General features: G+C 42.5%; 1 protein-coding gene across 2 annotated transcripts in view; it reads left to right on the forward strand.

The window, feature by feature from the left end:
* The window catches only part of CARHSP1 (calcium regulated heat stable protein 1), a 36,581-nt gene extending 15,324 nt beyond the window's left edge, over positions 1-21,257 (forward strand). The window contains exons 1-4 of one of the 2 annotated variants that reach the window (XM_070760840.1): positions 715-814; positions 3,502-3,681; positions 8,934-9,056; positions 19,947-21,257. In XM_070760840.1, the coding sequence (XP_070616941.1) occupies positions 723-814; positions 3,502-3,681; positions 8,934-9,056; positions 19,947-20,109 (558 nt within the window). In that variant the 5' untranslated portion in view covers positions 715-722 and the 3' untranslated portion in view covers positions 20,110-21,257. Of the gene's footprint in view, positions 1-714; positions 815-3,501; positions 3,682-8,933; positions 9,057-19,946 lie in introns of those variants that run through there. The other variant, XM_070760842.1, reaches the window with a different exon arrangement.
* Positions 21,258-21,500: the final 243 nt, after the last annotated feature.

Consider the following 21,500-nt stretch of genomic DNA (forward strand, 5'->3'; position numbering starts at 1 on the left):
TGAGATTCACCCCCTTTTAGCATATCTAACAGTTCAATCTTTAATTGACAGCATCTTCCTACTCTTTTTAATAGTTTTAATAGTTGCAAAAGTACTATGCAGGGATAACACTGCTGATTGGCCGAGATTTCGGACCATCAGTGATGACGGGTGAAATTTTTGCAATAACTGCTGATTGGCTGAGATTTTGGACCAACAGCGATGACGGGTGAAATTTTTGCAATAACTGCTGATTGGCTGAGATTTCGGACCATCAGTGATGACGGGTGAAATTTTTGCAATAACTGCTGATTGGCTGAGATTTTGGACCAACAGCGATGACGGGTGAAATTTTTGCAATAACTGCTGATTGGCTGAGATTTCGGACCATCAGTGATGACGGGTGAAATTTTTGCAATAACTGCTGATTGGCTGAGATTTTGGGCCAACAGCGATGACGGGTGAAATTTTTGCGATAACAGCACTGATTGGCCGAGATTTCGGCCAATCAGCAAAGGCAGACGAAACTGAGATTCACCTCCCTTCATGTAGAAAGCTAGTCCAAGAGGGAGGAGAAGCAGGAGGGGTGTTTCTTTCCCCACGTAAATGTTTTACTTGCAAGCGCCACCTGTCTATAATCTGTCTGTTTGTAATGTGTGTTTTAGGCAAACAAGATGTTTGCCTAAAACACACATTGCACCACATATGTTCCAAAATAAAATGGCATCCCCCTTCTGTTTGAAATGATGCCGTCTGTTAGGGGTACAATTCGTTTGGCTGTTTCAAGAGATCCTGCAGCGGAGGTTTTATTGAAAGGAGATGGGGAGGAAACTTGGTAAGCAATGCAAATGATATAGGGCAGTGATGGTGAACCTTATTTTCCTCGGGTGCTGAAAGAGCGTGGGATTGCCCTATCGTGTATGCGCGAGTGCCCACCCCATAATTCAATGTCTGGGGAGGGCAAAAACAGCTTTCCCCACCCTCTGGAGGCCCTCTGGAGGCTGGAAATGGTCTGTTTCTCAACTTCTGGTGGGCCCAGTAGGCTCGTGTTTCGCCCACCCCAGGCTCCAAAGGCTTCCCTGGAGCCAGGGGAGGGTAAAACCCATTATTAAAACCATACAACACAATCATACCATACATAAACAATATAAGCCCAGGGGTATCTCAATTTCCCCATGCCTGACGACAAAGGTGGGTCTTCAGTAGCTTACAAAAGGCAAGGAAGGGTGGGGGCGGTTCTAATCTCCAGGGGGAGTTGATTCCAGAGGGCCGGGGCTGCCACAGAGAAGGCTCTTCTCCTGGGGCCCACCAGATGACATCGTTTGGTCGACGGGACCCGGAGAAGGCCAACTCTGTGGGACCTAATCAGTCGCTGGGATTCATGCGGCAGAAGACGCTTCCGAAGGTATTCTGGTCTGATGCCATGTAGGGCTTTATAGGTCATTACCAACACTTTGAACTGTGACCGGAAACTAATCAGCAACCAATGCAGGCTGCGGAGTGTTGACGACACATGGGCATATCTGGGGAGGCCCACGATTGCTCTCGCGGCTGCATTCTGCACAATCTGAAGTTTCTGAACACTCTTCAAAGGTAGCCCCATGTACAGAGCGTTGCAGTAGTCGAACCTCGAGGTGATGAGGGTGTGAGCGACTGTGAGCAGTGACTCCCGGTCCAAATAGGGTCGCAACTGGTGCACCAGGCAAACCTGGGCAAACGCCCTCCTCGCCACAGCCGAAAGATGGTGCTCTAAAGTTAGTTGTGGATCGAGGAGGACGCCCAAGTTGCGGACCCTCTCAGAGGGGGTCAATAATTCCCCCCCCCCAGGGTAATGGACAGACAGATGGAATTGTCCTTGGGAGGCAAAACCCACAGCCACTCCGTCTTGTCAGGGTTGAGTTTGAGCCAATAATGCTCACCCATGCTCTTTCGGCACCTGTGGAAAAAAAGGTTCTTCATCACTGGTGTGAGGTTTCCTGCTTGAGCGTGGGGTTGGACTAGATGACCTACAAGGTCCCTTCCAATGCTGTTAATCTGTGAAATCTCTGAAACTACCTGTATTTTCACTCTTGAAAATAGAATGGAAAATTCCCCCATTGCCACCTGTCTCTCCTTCCTTTCTTCTTTTGATTTAACTGAGATGCCATGGAAAATATGACGTCAATCATGGGCTTCTGCATACATGATGGAAAGAATGGAGAGGGCGGAACACTTTTCTTTTGTGTGGATTTGACATTTTCTGATTGTCTTGACTCATGTTCAGTTTTAAACAGGTTCCCCCCCCCAAAAAAATAATTAATTAAGAATCCTGGTAAGAATCTCATCTCTGTATGTTGATTTTTGAAGGAATGGCTTGTGTAACTACAGTAAGTTCTCAACTTATGGCTACAATTGAGCTCAAAACTTTGTCGTTGCTAAGCAGGATGGTTGTAAAGTTTTGCCCCATTTTATGACTTTTGATGCTGCAGTTGTTGAGTGACTTGCCCAAGTTGTTCAGATACTAACATAGTTGCTGAATGAATCCGGGTTCCCCATTGACTTTGCTTGTCAGAAGGTGGCAAAACGGGATCACGTGACCCCTGGATACTACGGCTGTCATTGATATGAATCAGTTGCCAGGTGTCTCAATTGTTATGCCCCCCCCCCCCCGGAAGAAGTAAACATTTTGCACTCCCCCAACTCTCCTCTGCGACTGTAAATTTATTTATTTATTTATTTATTTTATTGATTTTATAATATAAAAACACACACACAACATATAACAAGTGCTCAGTGATTGTACCCACCACCAGACAAACATTCGTACCCCACCACCAATCTGGGGTGTTTCTTGTATAAATCATTTTAACCCGAAATATTTATTTACATATTATAAAATGATTCCAACTTGTTTCTTATAGCTTGGTCTCGGATCCTACTCGCTATATATTGTCTTACCTTGTCCCATTGCCTCATCAGTTGTCGCAAATCAGTTTCATTAGTCAAATTCATCCTTTTGTCCATAATCTCAAATTGAATGTGGTCCACCATGTACCTATACCAATTTTGCGTTGTCCATTTTGTCGCGTCCTTCCAACCCAAGACTATTACCGCCAATTTATTTATTTATTTTAATTCATTTTGACTTCTATGCCGAAGGACTCAGGACTGCTTACAACAGTATAAAATTACAAATAACAGCAACAATTAAAAGAAGTATTTAAAAAAAAGAACTAATTTCTAAAATCCTAATTAAAACTAGAGACATTTACAACGCTGAAGAATCCAATGGAGGTACCGGCACAAGTGTTAGGTAGCATGGGCATCATACTCCCTCTGGCAAAAAAACCAAGTGCCCGACTATTTAGCTTGTCATGTTTTGCAACTGCCGAGGAAATGAATGTGTCGCTCCTTCTGGTGCTCCCATCTTGTGCAGAATCCTGCTGACGACCAAGCAACCTCAACAAGAGAGCCATGTTTCATGGAAGGGATCCGATCCAGGTGAATTAAGCCCGTTCCCTAAACGGTTTTCTTTCCTTTTAGCTTCCCAACGACCGGGTCCAAAATGTCTTCGGAGTCAACTCCAGCCCATCCACGGTCTCCGCCACCCAGGGCTCTCCATCTGCCGGAAGGCCGCCGGACCAGGGAACGTTCTCCCTCACCCATGAGAGGTTTTCTCATCCCAAGCCCCCTTCCCACTCGGAGGAACCGCACGTTTTCAGCGTGAGTATGGAAGCAAGGAGGTGAGACCGTTGGATGGGGAATAATAATAATAATAATAATAATAATAATAATAATAATAATAATAATAATAATAGAATAGAATTTTATTGGCCAAGTGTGATTGGACACACAAGGAATTTGTCTTGGTGCATATGCTCTCAGCGCACATAAAAGAAAAAGAGACATTTGTCAAGAATCACGTGGTACAGCACTTAACGATTGTCATAGGGGTCAAATAAGCAATGAAGAAACAATCAATATTAATAAAAATCTTAGGATACAAGCAACAAGTTACAGTCATGCAGTCCTAAGTGGGAGGGAAAGGGTGATAGGAATGATGAGAAAAACTAGTAGAATAGAAGTGCAGATTTAGTGAAAAGTCTGACAGTGTTGAGGGAATTATTTGTTTGGTAGAGTGATGGCGTTCGGGAAAAAACTGTTCTTGTGTCTAGTTGTCTTGGTGTGCAGTGCTCTGTAGCGATGATTTGAGGGTAGGAGTTGAAACAGTTTGTGTCCAGGATGCGAGGGGTCAGTCAATATTTTCCCCACCCTCTTTTTGACTTGTGCAGTATACAGGCCCTCAACAGAAGGCAGGTTGGCAGCCATTGTTTTTTCTGCAGTTTAATAATAATAATAAATAATAATAATAATAATAATAATAATAATAATAATAATAATAATAATAATAATAATAATAGTCAGGGTGGCGCAGCAGGTAGGGTGCTGTACTGCAGGCCACTGAAGGTGACTGTGGATCTGTAGGTCAGCGGTTCAAATCTCACCACCGGCTCAAGGTTGACTCAGCCTTCCATCCTTCCGAGGTGGGTAAAATGAGGACCCGGATTGTGGGGGCAATATGCTGGCTCTGTTAAAAAGTGCTATTGCTAACATGTTGTAAGCCGCCCTGAGTCTTAAGGAGAAGAGCAGCATAAAAATCTAATAAAATAAAATAAATAATAAAATAAAATAAAATAAATAAATAAATAAGATTTGTATGCCGCCCCTCTCCGAGGACTCAGAGCAGCTCACAACAAGACAATACACAATATACAAATCCAATAGTTAAAAACAATTTTAAAAACCCTTATAAAAATAATCATGCAACTCAAACAAACCATACATAAATTATAATAGCTAAGGGGTATATTAATTTCCCCATGCCTGGTGACATAGATGAGTTTTCAGAAGTTTATGAAAGGCAAGGACGGTGGGGGCAGTCCTGATCTCTGGGGAGAGTTGGTTCCAAGAGGGCTGGGGCCGCCACAGAGAAGGCCCTGCCCCTGGGCCCCACCAGACGACATTATTTAGTCGATGGGCAGCGGAGAAGGCCAACTCTGTGGGACCTAATTGGTCGCTGGGACTCGTGCGGCAAACCTTTTTTATTCAGGTGCCAAAAGAGAGTGTGTGCACACCATTGTGTATGCGCGAGTACCCACACCTCTATTTCAATGCCTGAGGAGGGTGAAAACAGAGTTCCACGTTCTTCCTGAAATGTTTCAAACATAGACCACAACTTCTGGTCCACCTAACACTTGAAGGAAAGGAACCAGAAGGCAACTGCTGCCAGTGGAATTCTGGGAGTTGTAGTCCACATGGTCAGGCCCAAGCCATCGTTTGAGTTGGAGACTTTGACCTGACACGTATTATACTGTAGAATGTACTTGAGCTGTGGGAATTTGGGAGGGGCTGCTGCATGAGGAATATAGAGATATAGCCATAACAAATTCATTCTAGATTCTCAAGGTCATCCTTTGTTCAACACCTGCCCGGAAGCTGATGGGAGTAACAGAGACATTAGCAGAAAGAGACAGGTCTGTGTGACGAACTTGTGGATGTGGGAGTAAGGGATTGAACTTTAAAGTGGGTGGAGAAACCCTCGTAGCTTTAGGTTCGGATGTCTCGTAGATGTGGCAACATGGCTCTGCTAATAAATTGGAACTTTGAAGAATGCTATGCCTTGGACTCTGATTTAATTTCGGGTGCTATTTGGAACCTAGACAAACACATCTTTACAGTGGCCAAGGTGGATAAACAAGATTGTAATCCCCCTTTGCACCACTTTGATTGGTCCAAATTGAAGGCATCCTCTTATGACCCACCTACTGTAGTTATGAGTCATTTGCTAGTGCTCCAAAAGGGATTTGCACCCACCACTAACTGTGACATCAGACCAAGTGAGAAGCACATATGACTCAGCCATAAGTAGTGGTGTCACAATTGCATGCAGGCCAGAAACTCAAAAGGTTGTGCAAGGGAGGGATGTGGTGAGCTGGAGGAAAGGAGGAGGACATGGGATTCAAGCTGTTCCCAGCTTCTCCTACTCCTGGTTGGTAGGAAGGGTGTACAGCCACCCTGGCATCTCCATGGCATCGGAACCACTTCGGTCCAGTAAGTCAAGGTGAGAGAGAACCTCAGCACTCTCAGCCAGTTGTAGCTACAAGTGTGAGCAAGAGTTCCTAACTCAAAGTTCTCCCTGCTTTCTCCCTTAATCAGTGAAACTACTTGCTTCCAGAAGTGATGGACCCTCCATCACTGGAGGTTTTTAAATATGAGCCAGCCGTGTGCAGCAGCTGCCAAAAAAGCCAACACACTTCTAGGCTGCATAAACAGAGGGATAGAATCAAGATCACGTGAAGGGTTAATGCCACTTTATAATGCCTTGGTAAAGCCACACTTGGAATGCTGCATTCAGTTTTGGTCACCACACTATAAAAAGATGTTAAGACTCTAGAAAAAGTGCAGAGAAAAGCGACAAAGATGATTAAGGGACTAGAGGCTAAAACATATGAAGAACGGTTGCAAGAACTGGGCATGGCTAGTTTGATGAAAAGAAGGACCAGGGGAGACGTGATAGCAGTCGTCCAACATCTCAGGGGTTGCCCCAAAGAAGAGGGAGTGAACCTATTCTCCAAAGCATCTAAGGGTAGAACAAGAAGCAATGGGTGGAAACTAAACAAGGAGAGAAGTAATTTAGAACTAAGAAGAAATTTCCTGGTAGCTAGAACAATTAATCAGTGGAACAGCTTCCCTCCAGAAGTTGTGAATGCTCCAACACTGGAAGTTCTTAAGCAGATGTTGGATAACCATCTGTCTGAAGTAGTGTAGGTCTCCTGCCTAAGCAGGGGGTTGGACTAGAAGGCCTCCAAGGTCCCCTCCAACTCTGTTGTTATTATTATTATTAAGACTTTGGAGAGCCAGTTGTCTGAAATGGAATATATTATTCTGTTAGTCTCCTGCTTGAGCAGAGGTTGGACTAAAATATTTCAAAGGTCCCTTGTAGCTCTGTTATTCTGTTAATTCTGAATGATGAGTCAACAGTTTGCCTTCCAGATTCTGATGTTTTTCTTTTCAAGCTGCATTGAGTTAGGTGGGCCAGAATTTCTGGTCCATATTTGAGACATTCCAGGAAGAACATGGAACTCACTGGACCTCAAACCCAGATGTTAGTGAAGAAGCGTGGATTGGACAATCAATTCTAATTTTTCCCTGTTTTCTGGTCTTAATGCTTGGTCTAGCTGTACATTTAATTCGAGATTTTAAAAAATATTGCAATGTTTGCAGGCTTTTCTTCTCATTTCTGTACTGCATAAATGCAGTAGAAAATGAGAAATACTGTGTTTATTTATTTACTTACTTATTAAACAATGTTATAGAACTGTCCAACTTGTGGCAAGTAACGCCAGGTAATGTGCAGCATTAAAACCCACTGTTAAAAATCTACAATTTAAATCCCACCACACCTCTTTATTTCTAGTTTCCATTAAAAACCAGCACATAGCAGACAATCGGTTCACTGAACAAACCTGGTTTACAGTTAATGGTCGCAAAATGACCAACAGGACTGACAACTGTAACGGCCAGGCCCAGGTTAAGGCCTGATCCATCTGCCCTATCATGAGAATTTATGAACTGGTTTTGTAATTGAACACATTTTTTGCTCTTCTATAATTGCCATCCATGCAAAAAAACCTGTTTCTGCCTTAAAAAACCCAAACGCTAAATATTTTTTCAGTCTAAACTTATCTGGAACATGCTTTTGTATCCTTCAGTATACAAAATCTGACTTCTGCAGCTCATTTTTAGAATTCTTTCCCTGGGAGAATTCTGTCTTTGGCTAAACCCGGCAGAACTCCATATGTGTCTGTCTGTCCGTCCGTCCGTCCGTCCGTCCGTCCGTCCATCCATCCATCCATCCATCCATCTATCTATCATTGCTCCATCCGTCCGTCCATCTGTCTGTCTATCTATCTCAATCTATCCATCCATCCATCTATCCATCCATGTCTGTCTGTCTGTCTGTCTGTCTGTCTATCTATCTATCTATCTATCTATCTATCTATCTATCTATCTATCTATCTATCTATCTATCTCAATCTATCCATTCATCCATCCGTCTGTCTGTCTGTGTGTTGCCTGCCTGCCTGCCTATCCATCTATCTATCTATCTATCTATCTATCTATCTATCTATCTATCTATCTATCTATCTATCTATCTCAATCTATCCATTAATCCATCTGTCTGTCTCTGTCTGTCTCTATCTCTGCCTCTAGCCCATATCAATGTACAGATTCAAACACTACCATTTCCTTCTAATCATTGCTGCATCGGGGAAGGGTTTCAAAGATAAGCAGAGACCATTGTAGGAGAGGAAGAAGCCAACTTTATTCCAAGAGCGAGCTTTGAGGTGTCAGCAGATGCACTCCCGTTACATTTTGCTATAAGCTAGAATTTTCCCAGGCCTTGAGGCCCACCAAGAGCTCCATGGTTGCAAACCCTAGAGTTCAAAACTCATGCTAACTTATGCTTACAGCGTAAAGTGACAAAGCATCCTCATGTGGTTAGGAACACATTTGGGCTTGCCCAACATTGTGACCTTAGTTCTACACAAGGAATACTACAAATCATTGACTCCACTCCTGTCTCTCTTTTGATCTCCAGGGTTTCTGAGATCCAGCAGGGCTCACTTACCCCTTTTCAAGGCCATGGATGGGATACTTGGCTTTTTAAAAAACAATTCCTGAGATATTTAGCAAGTGAGCTTCCGCCTTTGTAAAACCCACTGGATGGGAATGCTAAAGTAAAGTATTAGTAAAGCTAAATTTTGGAGAGCAGAAGTCTCAAAACCATTAGGAAGTCTTGCTTAGAACAAAACGAGGGTGTTATAACTTCCTTTGAACGAAATACGGTCTCCCCAGTGCAGGTTGATTGCACTTCTCCACTTTCCTGAACAAGTCTATCTTCTTTTCCGTAGAACAACACGAGCCGCTGAAGGACCCACCTACAGTGGGGTGTGTAAATGCTTCTGCCGATCCAAGGGCCATGGCTTCATCACACCTGCTGACGGAGGCCCAGAGATCTTCGTCCATATTTCTGAGTAAGCAAACCTCCTTTTGGAAAACAGGGTGCTAGTCCTCTTGCTTTCTAAGCTGTTGCAGAATTCAAAATGCAAATAGCCTTCACCTGGGGGAACTGAGACACCTCCCCCAGGCTTTGATATTTTATGTTTGGTATGTATGTGTTGTTTGGTTTTAAATGATGGGGTTTTATATGTTTTTTCTCTTTTATTATAAAGATTTGTTCCACTGTAACATTGTTTTTATTATTGTTGTGAGCCGCCCCGAATCTTCGGAGAAGGGCGGCATACAAATCTAATAAATTATTATTATTATTATTATTATTATGTCAGTACAACACAGCAAACGAGATCACTATGCTGGATTTCGTATTTCATCACCAGTCGGGCGCTTCCCAAGCACCTAGGACTGCATGATGTAGCGGCGAATTATGTTTGCCGATCCCAGTAAAGCGGCCTTTTGCAATTGACAGATGGAGATTTTGTCAATTCCGATGGTTTTCAAATGTCCGCTGAGATCCTTTGGCACTGCGCCCAGCGTGCCAAGGACCACTGGGACCACTTTCACTGGCTTATGCCAGAATCGTTGCAGCTCGATTTTTAGATCTTCGTATTTCACTAATTTCTCTAGCTGCTTCTCCTCAATTCTGCTGTCCCCTGGGATTGCGATGTCGATGATCCATACTTTCTTCTTCTTCTTCTTCTTCTTCTTCTTCTTATTATTATTATTATTATTATTATTATTATTATTATTAAAGGAGTCCCTGCGTGTTTTATTCTGTTAGTCATTGCTGACTATAGGAGCTGATGCTCATTTCCAGTGATGGCGAAACTATGGCACAGGTACCACAGGTGGCACATGGAGCCATATCTCAGGGCACATGAGGGGTTGCCCTATGTCTGATCCAGTGCGCAGGTGCACGCTGCCAGCTGATTTTCGGCCTTCTTTTTGGCTGTTTTCGCTCTCCCCAGGCTTCAGGGAATAGCAACGGCCCAACAGGAAAACTGGAAGTTCATTCAAATCCCTGGATAGTTCAGTGGATTCGCAGCTGGCTAAAGCGTAGACATCAGAGGGTTGTTGTTAATGGCGAGTATTCTGAACAGAGACTGGTTACAAAGCGGTGTGCCACAAGGGTCTGTTCTGGGTCCTATTCTTTTTAATATAATAATAATACCGGTAATAATAATAATAATAATAATAATAATAATAATAATAATAATAATAATAATTTATTAGATTTGTATGCCGCCCCTCTCCGAAGACTCGTTGTTTTATATGTTTGTGAGTGACATAGGGGAAGGTTTGCCTATTTGCTGATGACTCTAAAGTATGCAATAGGGTTGATATTCCTGGAGGAGTCTGTAATATGGCAAATGATTTAGCTTTACAAGATCAGTGGTCAAAGCAATGGAAACTGCAGTTGCCAAATGTAAAATAATGCACGTGGGGGAAAGGAATCCTCAATCTGAGTATTGTATTGGCAGTTCTGTGTTAGCAAAAACTTCAGAAGAGAAGGATTTAGGGGTAGTGATTTCTGAGTCTCAAAATGGGTGAACAGTGTGGTCAGGCGGTAGGGAAAGCAAGTAGAAGGCTGCATAGTTAGAGGTATAACAAGCAGGAAGAGAGAGATTGTGACCCTGCTGTATAGAGCGCTGGTGAGACCCCATTTGGAATACTGGGATCAGTTGTGGAGACCTCACCTACAAAAAGAGATGGATAAAATTGAACGGGTCCAAAGACGGACTACAAAAAAGGTGAAAGGTCTTCAGTAGTAGATGCTTGGAACAAACTTCCAGCAGATGTTGTTGGCAAATCCACAGTAACTGAATTGAAACATGCCTGGGATAAACATATATCCATCCTAAGATAAAATACAGGAAATAATATAAGGACAGACTAGATGGACCAGGAGGTCTTTTTTTGCTGTCAATCTTCTATGTTTCTAACTTCTGTTTGGCCATTTTTTGCTCTTCCCCAGGCTTTAGGAGGTTTTCCTGAACCCTGGGGACGGCAAAAAACAGTCCAATGGGCCTACCGGAAGTCCAGAGGCTTTAGTGAGGTCTGTGTGCAAGTATGTGGGGGCAGAACATGGGGGGATTATGCACATGCATAGTGAAGAGGGCATTGCATTAAGACTCAGTGATTAGAGTGCAGCACTGCAGGCTACTTCAGCTAATTGCTAGCTGTAGTTCAGAAGTTCAAATCTCACCACCAGCTCAAGGTTGACTCATCCTTCCATCCTTCCGAGGTGGGTCAAATGGGGACCAGATTGTTGAGGGCAAGAGGCTGACTCTGTAAACCGCTTAGAGGGGGCTGTAAAAGCACTATGAAGTGGTATATACAGGGTGCGTTCCAAAAGTAATGCAATTATTTTTTTAAAAGTAATTTATTGAACAGATTTGCACAAACACTTAAAATCCTTCAAAGTACTGTCCTTGGGCCTCTACACATTTTTTCCAGCGATTCTGCCATGACCGGTACGTGCCCTGGAAGGCGTCTTCAGGGACCTCTCGCAAAGTCTTTGTCACGGCTGATTGAATCTCTTCTATGGACGAAAAACGGGTTCCTTCCATGGCTGGGAACAAAAAGAAGTCAGCTGGGGCGACATCAGGACTATGGGGGGGTGGGGTGGGGCAGTGTTGGCACCTGGTGTTTGGCCAGGAACTCGCGGACTTGTAGCAAGTTGTGGCAAGGCACATTTTTCATCCATAGAAGAGATCCAATCAGCCATGACGAAGACCTTGCGAGAGGTCCCCGAAAACACCTTCCAGTGCGCGTACCAGTCATGGCAGAGTCGCTGGAAAAAATGTGTAGAGGCCCAAGGGCAGTACTTTGAAGAATTTTAAGTGTTTGGTGCAAATCTGTTCAATAAATTACTTTTAAAAATATAATTGCATTACTTTTGGAACGCACCCTGTAGGTCTGGATGCCATTGCTATTATGGGTGTGGGCAAACGCGCGCACCCTATTGGCACCCGAGCCAAAAACGTTTCGCCATCCCTGCTCATTTCCGTTTCAGAGCCATTGAGGCAGCGCTGTCCAGAGACATTTCCGCAGCATGATGACAGAACCAGATCTGTAGCACCAAAATTACATCACCAGCAGGTCGCTAATGGTTCAAGCAATCTGGTCCGAACTGGGCAGAACCCACCCCTGCTCAGTGTAGTTAATGGTGGAAACTAGATTCCTTTGGCCAAAAAAAAAAAAGACTTGTAAAATCGGGTGTGATATTGACCACATCACTTATCGATGGGAGTTTGGGTCTCAGTTGTAAAGATACGTCGAGGACTATTTGTAGGGAAGCTTAGCATGGGTTATATGAGTGTTTTTAATCAAGGGTTTTTAAATATTTTGCTTTTTTAAAAATAATTGGATTTGTATTCTGTATTCCTGTTGTGAGCCGCTCCGAGTCTTCGGAGAGGGGAAGCATATAATTAATAATAATAATAATAATAATAATAATAATAATAATAATAATAGTTTGAAAATGAGCAACGATACCCATGGGGTGGGTCGTTGGGCTTATGTTTTCGTTTCATTGATGGAATCTGAGCCGGTTGGGAAACAAAATCAGGATTCGGCCTTGAAATCACATTGCAGAGGTCAGTGCAAGAGTCAGCCCAGGGAAAGCCAAGGAGGAGGATGGAAAATAATAAACAGCCCTTTTCTAAATCTATCATTTGCCCCAGGGAAGGAATGCATCCGATCGTTTGGGTTGTTCCTTCCTGCAAAACAAGGAGAAAAGAGGGAAGAAACAGAAGCATTCAAAATAATGAGCAGGTTGAGAGCCGATTCTCTGTAGTAAAAATAAAGAAAGAGAGAAAAAAGGCCTGGTGCTTTGTAATTCAGATCAGGACGGGGGAAGTCAAAGATAAATAAATTCACACACACAAATGGTTAGGACACGTGGATAGAAATGTACTCCCTCTTCTAGTGTTATTACAATGGGCTCAGCCATTGAAAATAATGCTTGGGGCCCATAAAAGGAGGATATTTTTTTACAAAGGACTCTGAGCCAAGAGGGGAATGTGTTGTCAGCAAGTGACGGATATCAAGTTAGATAATGATAATGATGATGATGATGATGATGGAACATGTGCCAGAACTACCATTTACCAGTGGCAAAGAACTGGTGGGATCCTAAGTCCGAAAACGTGGTCGAAAGTGAGCAAGCAAAACTACTGTGGGACTTCTGATTTCAGACTGACCGAATTCTGAAGCATAACACACCAGACATCCTGATTGTGGAGAAAAAGAAAGCATGGATCATCGATATCGCAATCCCAGGGGACAGCAGAATTGAGGAGAAGCAGCTAGAGAAATTAGTGAAATATGAAGATCAAAAAATCGAGCTGCAACGACTCTGGCATAAGCCAGTGAAAGTGGTCCCAGTGGTACTTGGCACGCTGGGCACAGTGCCAAAGGATCTCAGTGGACATTTGAAAACCATCAGAATTGACAAAAATCTCCATTTGTCAATTGCAAAAGGCCGCTTTACTGGGATCGGCAAACATAATTCACCGCTACATAACGTAATCCTAGGTGGGAAGCGCCCGACTGGTGAGGAAATACAAAATCTAGCATAGTGATCTTGTTTGCTGTATTGTATTGACATAATAATAATAATAATAATAATAATAATAATAATAATAATAATAATAATAACAACAACAACAACAATAATAATAATAATAATAATAATAATAATATATTAGATTTATATGCCGCCCCTCTCCGTAGACTCGGTGCCAGTCTTGGAGGGCATGTTTTGCCTAGGGCAGCAATCAGGTGCTCAAGCAATTACCTTACCTTTCAGAGTATAAGATGCACTGGAGTATAAGAGGCATCTTGGTTTTGGGGGAGGAAAATAGGGGGGAAAAGTCTGCTTACCAGGTACTCATCTGGCTAGCGTCTTTAGTCTGGTCAGTGTCAGCACATTATTTTATCTCCTGGTTAGGGCTTTAAAAAAACCTTATTTGGAATTTTATGAAAAAAAAGCCTGCAAAGAGTTAGGGCTAGAAAAAAAACCTTATTCGGAGAGAGTAGCCTTGAAAAAGCCTGCAAGCCGGGAAGAGCTGAGATGATCATTAGCGCCTCGTTAGGGCTGGGGGGAAAAAGGTTTGAAAAAGCTACATTCTGAGTATAAGTAAAAGAACCGGGGTGGCGCAGCAGGTAGAGTGCCGTACTGCAGGCCACTGAAGTTGACTTGTAGATCTGAAGGTCAATGGTTCAAATCTCATCATCGGCTCAAGGTTGACTCAGCCTTCCCTCCTTCCAAGGTGGGTCAAATGAGGACCTGGACTGTGGGGGCAATAGGCTGGCTCTGTTCAAAAGGGCTATTGCTAACATGTTGCAAGCTGCCCTGAGTCTAAGGAGAAGGGCGGCATTTAAATTGAATGAATGAATGAATGAATGAATGAATGAATGAATGAATGAATGAATGCATGCATGCATGCATGCATGCATGCATACATACATACATACATACATACATACATACATACATACATATGACGCACACAAATTTTCAGCCTCTTTTAGGGGTGGGGGGGAAGGTGCATCTTGTACTCCGAAAAATACCGTACCTCTTTTGGCTCCAGAGACAACACTCCAGTAAATAAAAGGATTTTGAACTTTTATCATCAGCCGAAGCAAACCATTGAAAAGCGTAACGTAACAAGTCTGCGTGCCAAGCCAGAGGACACCCAAATATCTTACAAGCTGCCAGGAACTCCTGAATAATGAAGGAGAAATGCCCCAGGGACAATCAATTTACACAATACCTAATGCTACATTCCTTGGAGAAGCTCCCACTAATAACCAACCTCGGAATTTTTAAAAATCAAAACTTGGCTCCAGGACTTCATGGTCCAAGGTCCGGTCAGCAGACTGCAGGATCTTATCTTGACTAGCTGGCACGTGCCTGGAGTGGGAATCAAAAGTTTGAGACTTCATCATAGAGAGATATGTCTCTGTGTGTATATATACACATACATATGTATGTATGTGTATATATATAGAAACATAGAAACATAGAAGTCTGACGGCAGAAAAAGACCTCCTGGTCCATCTAGTCTGCCCTTATACTATTTTCTGTATTTTATCTTAGGATGGATATATGTTTATCCCAGGCATGTTTAAATTCAGTTACTGTGGATTTATCTACCACGTCTGCTGGAAGTTTGTTCCAAGGATCTACTACTCTTTCAGTAAAATAATATTTTCTCATGTTGCTTTTGATCTTTCCCCCAACTAACTTCAGATTATGTCCCCTTGTTCTTGTGTTCACTTTCCTATTAAAAACACTTCCCTCCTGGACCTTATTTAACCCTTTAATATATTTAAATGTTTCGATCATGTCCCCCCTTTTCCTTCTGTCCTCCAGACTATACAGATTGAGTTCATTAAGTCTTTCCTGATACGTTTTAGGCTTAAGACCTTCCACCATTCTTGTAGCCCGTCTTTGGACCCGTTCAATTTTGTCATTATCTTTTTGCAGGTGAGGTCTCCAGAACTGAACACAGTATTCCAAATGTGGTCTCACCAGCATTCTATATAGCGGGATATATATGTGTGTGTGTGTGTGTGTGTGTGTGTGTATATAATATATATATATATGTGTATGTATATGTGTGTATATATGTGTATATATATGTGTGTGTGTGTGTGAGTATGTGTGTATGTATGTATATGTGTGTATATGTGTCTATACATATGTGTGTGTGTGTGTATGTATTTATGTATTCATGTATATGTAGGACTCCAATTGGAAAACAGAGTCGACTGACAACGAGTCAGACGAGGTGACTGGGGCTAAACGTCTTTGTCAATCTGTCTGGGGGGAATTTGACTTGGTGACACCTGATGGTGGACAAGGCCATTGGAGCTGTGAGTTCCACCATCTGTCTACTGGATCCGTGTCCCTCTTAGTTGGTTTCTGCCAGTCGAGAGGTGACACAGAGTTGGGTCCAGGAGATTGTCAACGCCTCCTTGGGGAGGGGGTCCTTTCTGGCTCCTTATAAGGAGGCACTTGTGCGCCCCCTCCTCAAGAAGCCTTCCCTGGACCCAGCCGTGTTTAATAACTACCGTCCAGTTGCTTGGCGGGACCCAGGGGAAGAGCCTTCTCTGTGGCGGGCCCGGCCCTCTGGAACCAACTCCCCCCAGAGATTAGAATTGCCCTCACCCTCCTTGCCTTTCGTAAGCTGTTTAAAACCCACCTCTGCCGTCAGGCATGGGGGAATTGAGATACTCTTTCCCCTAGGCCTTTACAATTTTATGCATGGTATGTCTGTACATATGTTTGGTTTTATAATAAGGGTTTTTAACTGTTTTAGTATTGGATTATTATTATATGCTGTTTTATTGCTATTGTTAGCAGCCCCGAGTCTGCGGAGAGGGGCGGCATACAAATCCAATGAATGAATGAATGAATGAATGAATGAATGAATGAATGAATGAATGAATGAATGAATGAATGAATAAATAAATAAATAAATAAATAAATGCATATGTATGTTTTTTTAAAATATATTTTCATTTTTATTTTCTTGCTTTTCACCCATAACCCTCCCCCTCCCTTCCCTCAGTATGTGTATATGTATGTGTATACATGTATGTATGTATGTATGTATGGATGGATGGATGGATGGATGGATGTATATACGTATGTATACCATTTGTGGCCAGCTTTTAAATGCCTAATACACCTTAGCTAATTTATAGGACAAATGTGGCAACCTTGTTTATTCCTTTCCCTAATAGTATCAAACTGAATATAGACCTCACAGCTTATGGACTGTTATTTTAGTAGTATTGACAATGCAAAATTGATAGACTGGATTTTATCATGGATTTTATCTGTCATTTATCATTTTATCCTACAACTTTTGATTGTGTATTCACTAAGTGTTTTTATTTGTTTTGGTCTATGACTGTAATAATAAATTTGAAAATTTGACTCTCTAGGCTACGGGTCTCTACCCTTGCAACTTTAGATGTTGAAAATGGTTTGGTTAATGAAGGGGTTAATAGTTATGTTTTAAAAATAATGGGACATGAGTTGATCCTAATAAGTAATATAAATTTATACGGTTGTATTGTTAATAATAGTTAAAATAAGGTTGTATAAGGGTTGTAAAGAAGGAGGGGGCGCACTACAGCTTAGTATTTAAAAAAATATATATTAGGGATATTGTTTTTCATTAATATTTAAAAGGAACAGTAGTGGTGAATTTAGTTAGAGGACAATTGGGTTTATCTGGGTGTCAGAATTAGAGGAAGGAGTAAGGGAGTGTGTGATGGATACCAAAATTAAATAGATGGGAATGAAGATTCTGTTTGTTGATTATATATGATTTACTAATTCAATATTATTTTATTGCAACAAAAATAGATGGTATGTTCTATTGTAAGAATTTATGTGGAGAGAAAATAATGATATTTTTTCTCAACCATGGCAACTATAAGACTTGTGGACTTCAATAAAGTCCGCAAGTCTTAAAGTTGCCAAGATTGGAGATCCTTGCTAGACAAGAAAAGCTTTGAAGCTCCATGAAGATGCCCACTTCCCCTTCTCTAAAGTTGGAGGGGAACTCTTTTCTCGTTTATTCAGCAAGCACAAAAATGAGTAGATTAGCTCAAAATGAACTGTAAACTTCTAGACCAGGGATCTCAACTTAAGGCCTGGGGTCTGGATCAGACCCCGCAGGGTGCTTAAGTCTGGCTCGTGGTCAGGGGTGAGCAGCAGGCAGGACAGGGTGGAACATAGTTCCACCGGCGGAAATGAAGATGCCTGCAAGCTCCAGCTGATTGGCAGCTGTCATTTCCTGGATTACTGATCTCATCTCGGCTCTCCTTTTTTCCCTTGCTGCTGCTGCAGCTATGTCGGCGCTCCTTGCTTTTTTCCTCTTTCCTCCTTCTTGTCCTCGGACGAGCTTCCCTCTCTCCTGCCCGGCTCCCCTCCAGCCTCCCGCGACCACCTCCCGCCTGAAGTGCAAGCAGAAGGCATGGGTGGAAGCGGCGTTGGCAGCATTTATGCTTCTGGCAGCACCGGTTCACCTAACTACCCAGCCTGAGGTGGGGGGGAGACCCAGGAAGGAGAGCGTGGGAAACACGAAGCAAATTGTCACCCCAGCGAGCCGCACTGGTAAGGTTGTAAATCAAGGACTTAACAGTTCACTTGAACCATGGTTGTTCAATCCACTCCCACCTGATCACATGGCCGGCAAACCACTCCTACCCAGTCACATGGCCATTAAGCCACACCCACAAAATAAGCCACACCCACAGTGTGGCAGTAAAATTTTGTCTGCCCATTATTGTTCGTGGTGCCTGCCCTGGAAAGAGAGAAGGACCAGCTTGTGGTCCCTTTGCCAGAGAAAACGGAGCTGGGGAAGGCTACCTTAAATCCTCCAGACGTTTGAATCTTCCACAATCTTTTGGTCATGCTGGTTGGGCTTGCTGAGAAAATCCAAAACTTTTGTGGACACCCAACTTGGCTGTCCTTGGAGAAGACGTTGGGCTCGCAGCCTGAATCCAGCTTCCAAGCTCTTTTCATATACTGGTGTTCAGATTGGACTAGAAGATAGATCTTACTTTTCTGGTACATAGTGTGAGTTGGATGGTGGATGAGAGAAGGATTTAGGGGTAGTGATTTCTCACAGTCTCAAAATGGGTGGACAGTGCGGTCAGACGGTAGGGAAAGCAAGTAGAATGCTTGGCTGCATAGCTAGAGGTATAACAAGCAGGAAGAGGGAGATTGTCATCCCGCTGTATAGAGCGCTGGTGAGACCCCATTTGGAAAACTGCTCAGTTCTGGAGACCTCACCTACAAAAAGATATCGATCAAATTGAATGGGTCCAAAGACGGGGTACAAAAAGGGTGGAAGGTCTTAAACATAAAACTTATCAGGAAAGACTTTATGAACTCCATCTGTATAGTCTGGAGGACAGAAGGAAAAGGGACATGATTGAAACATTTAAAGATGTTAAAGGGTTAAATAAGGTTCAGGAGGGAAGTTTTTTTAATAGGAAAGTGAACACAAGAACAAGGGGGCCCAATCTGAGGTTAGTTGGGGGAAAGATCAGAAGCAACATGAGAAAATATTTTACTGAAAGAGTCATAGGTGCTTGGAACAAACTTCTAGCAGACGTGGTTGGTAAATCCATCCTAAGATAAAATACAAGAAATAGTATAAGGGCAGACTTGATGGACCATGAGGTACTCCAGACTCTACAGATCGTTTGACGGACAGAATCACTTCAAAGGAATTCCATTAATTGAGCTTTGGCTTCCGGACTGGGACTTGTCCTTATCTTAGAGAAAATTAAGCTGAGAATACTTGCCAGAAAGGACTAAATTAGAGTTGGAACTATTTGACCAGTCTTTTACCTGAACATTTTGTAATCAATATACAGTGGTCCCTCTACCTAAGAACACCTCTACTTACGAATTTTTTAAGATAAGAACCAGGTGTTCAAGATTTTTTTGCCTCTTCTCAAGAAACATTTTCCATTTACAAACCCAAGCCTCCAAAACTGTAACAGGAAAAGGCAGGGAGAAGCCTCCGTGGGGTCTCTCTAGGAATCTCCTGGGAGGAAACAGGGCTGGAAAAGATCGGAAGAAGCCTCCATGGGGCCTCTCTAGGAATCTCCTGGGAGGAAACAGGGCCTCCACCCTCTCTGTGGTTTGCCCAGTCGCACGCCTTATTTGTTTTTACATTGATTCCTATGGGAAAAATTGCTTCTTCTTACAAACTTTTCTACTTAAGAACCTGGTCACGGAACGAATTAATTTCGTAAGTAGAGGTACCACTCTACCTTTTAAGTATTATCCCGTGAGTGTGTGAACGTTTTATTCTGATCGGTGGGTGGTCTAGACAGAATAATTATGATCTTTCTTTTTCTTACAGTATTGAAGGAGAGTACGTTCCGGTAGCTGGTGATGAGGTCACCTATAAGGTGTGCTCCATTCCGCCAAAGAACGAGAAACTTCAAGCCGTGGAGGTCAACATCACTCACCTAGCTCCGGGCACGAAACATGAGACGTGGTCGGGACACGTGATCAACTCCTAGAGGCCGTGTTGACAGAAGAGGACTATTGGATCGTGTTCAACAACTTAAAGAGTAGCCAAGCCCGATGAGTTTTCTGCAGATTGTGTAACTGAAAGCAGGGTTCCAAAGGTGGCCAGATTAAACCCTTTTTTTTAACAAAAAAGAGAAAAAAATAACGCCATGATTTCCAAAGTATACAAATTAATAAGTGGAAAAAATTTGGGCTGGCAAGGAAGGCAAATGTTTAGCTTTTGCTCTGCCATTTGAATGTGTGTTTTTTCTTTATTGAGTAGGGTATTTAAAAGATCTTAAAAAGATCTCATCAGAAGAGGGGAAATTGGAACCGATCCATCTGCTCAAAAGATAGGTCGCTCTGGGCGGTCCTTCCTCAATCTAATACCTTTCGGAATTTGAACTCCCCACTCGGAAGGCTGTGTAGCATAGTGGTTGAAGTCCCAATGCACCTGAATAGATCAGCTTGAAGAAGGCTGAGTTAAAGAGGTTTTCTGCTTTGGTGGTAGCATTTAGGGACAAATGATTTAGGAGAGTGTTTCTTTGCTTTATAGCAGAAAATTATTGATTTTGCTGGTGGTTTTGTTTTGTTTTTGGATTAGGGAAGCCAAGGGTAATAGTTTGAGGAAATACCTACAGAGGATTTGTGTTCTTATAATTTTGATGTTCTTCTTGAATGTTTTAGAGCAGCTAAAAAAAGCTCTTTTTCACATAGAAACTTTTTTTTCACATAGCGTTTTGGTTCAATATTTGTGTGTTAGTTGCTTTTATTTTTATCAAAAAATATACACGTCAGCTTTTCTGGCAGTGGCTTCCTGCTTTTACCTTAATCTCACACCCCAACACCTGATTCAAACTTTGAAATCATTGTTGGCTTCTTCGGCCGACAATCTCTGCTGTTGCAGCTGTTGTGTGTGCGTGCACATATTTAAAGGTTGGAGTTTTGCAGTTTGCAGTTCAGTCTTGGTTTCAAAATGCGTTTTCTCTTTGTCCAGCAAAAAACAAAAAAAGTCCTGAACAGTATTTAACTTTTAGGAGGGAAATCAGATGTTTAGAACGAGTTCCCTTTGGGGGCAGAATTGTGTAGAAGTATTAACAGTCGCTGACCGATGACAAGATAAAATATTACAAATAAAATACTTTGCGGTTTGAGGAAACCTTGAACTGTCCCTGCTGTTTCTTCAACAAAACACGTTCCAATCCGTGCTGGGTTGCAAAATTATCTCTTCATTTTCTCTGTTTGTTTTGGGATGTGTGTGAAATTCTCTTGTCAGATTTTCTTTCAAAGTTAAAGAACATTTGGGCCTGTTCGGGGGCAGAAGGGGCCGTGCCTGGATCGATTGAATCAAAGAGTGACTGGGAGGGGTGGAGGGTACACGTAGTCCTTGATTTACAACTGT

Source organism: Erythrolamprus reginae, chromosome 9 (assembly GCF_031021105.1).
Source record: "Erythrolamprus reginae isolate rEryReg1 chromosome 9, rEryReg1.hap1, whole genome shotgun sequence".
Taxonomy (NCBI): Eukaryota; Metazoa; Chordata; class Lepidosauria; order Squamata; family Dipsadidae; genus Erythrolamprus; species Erythrolamprus reginae.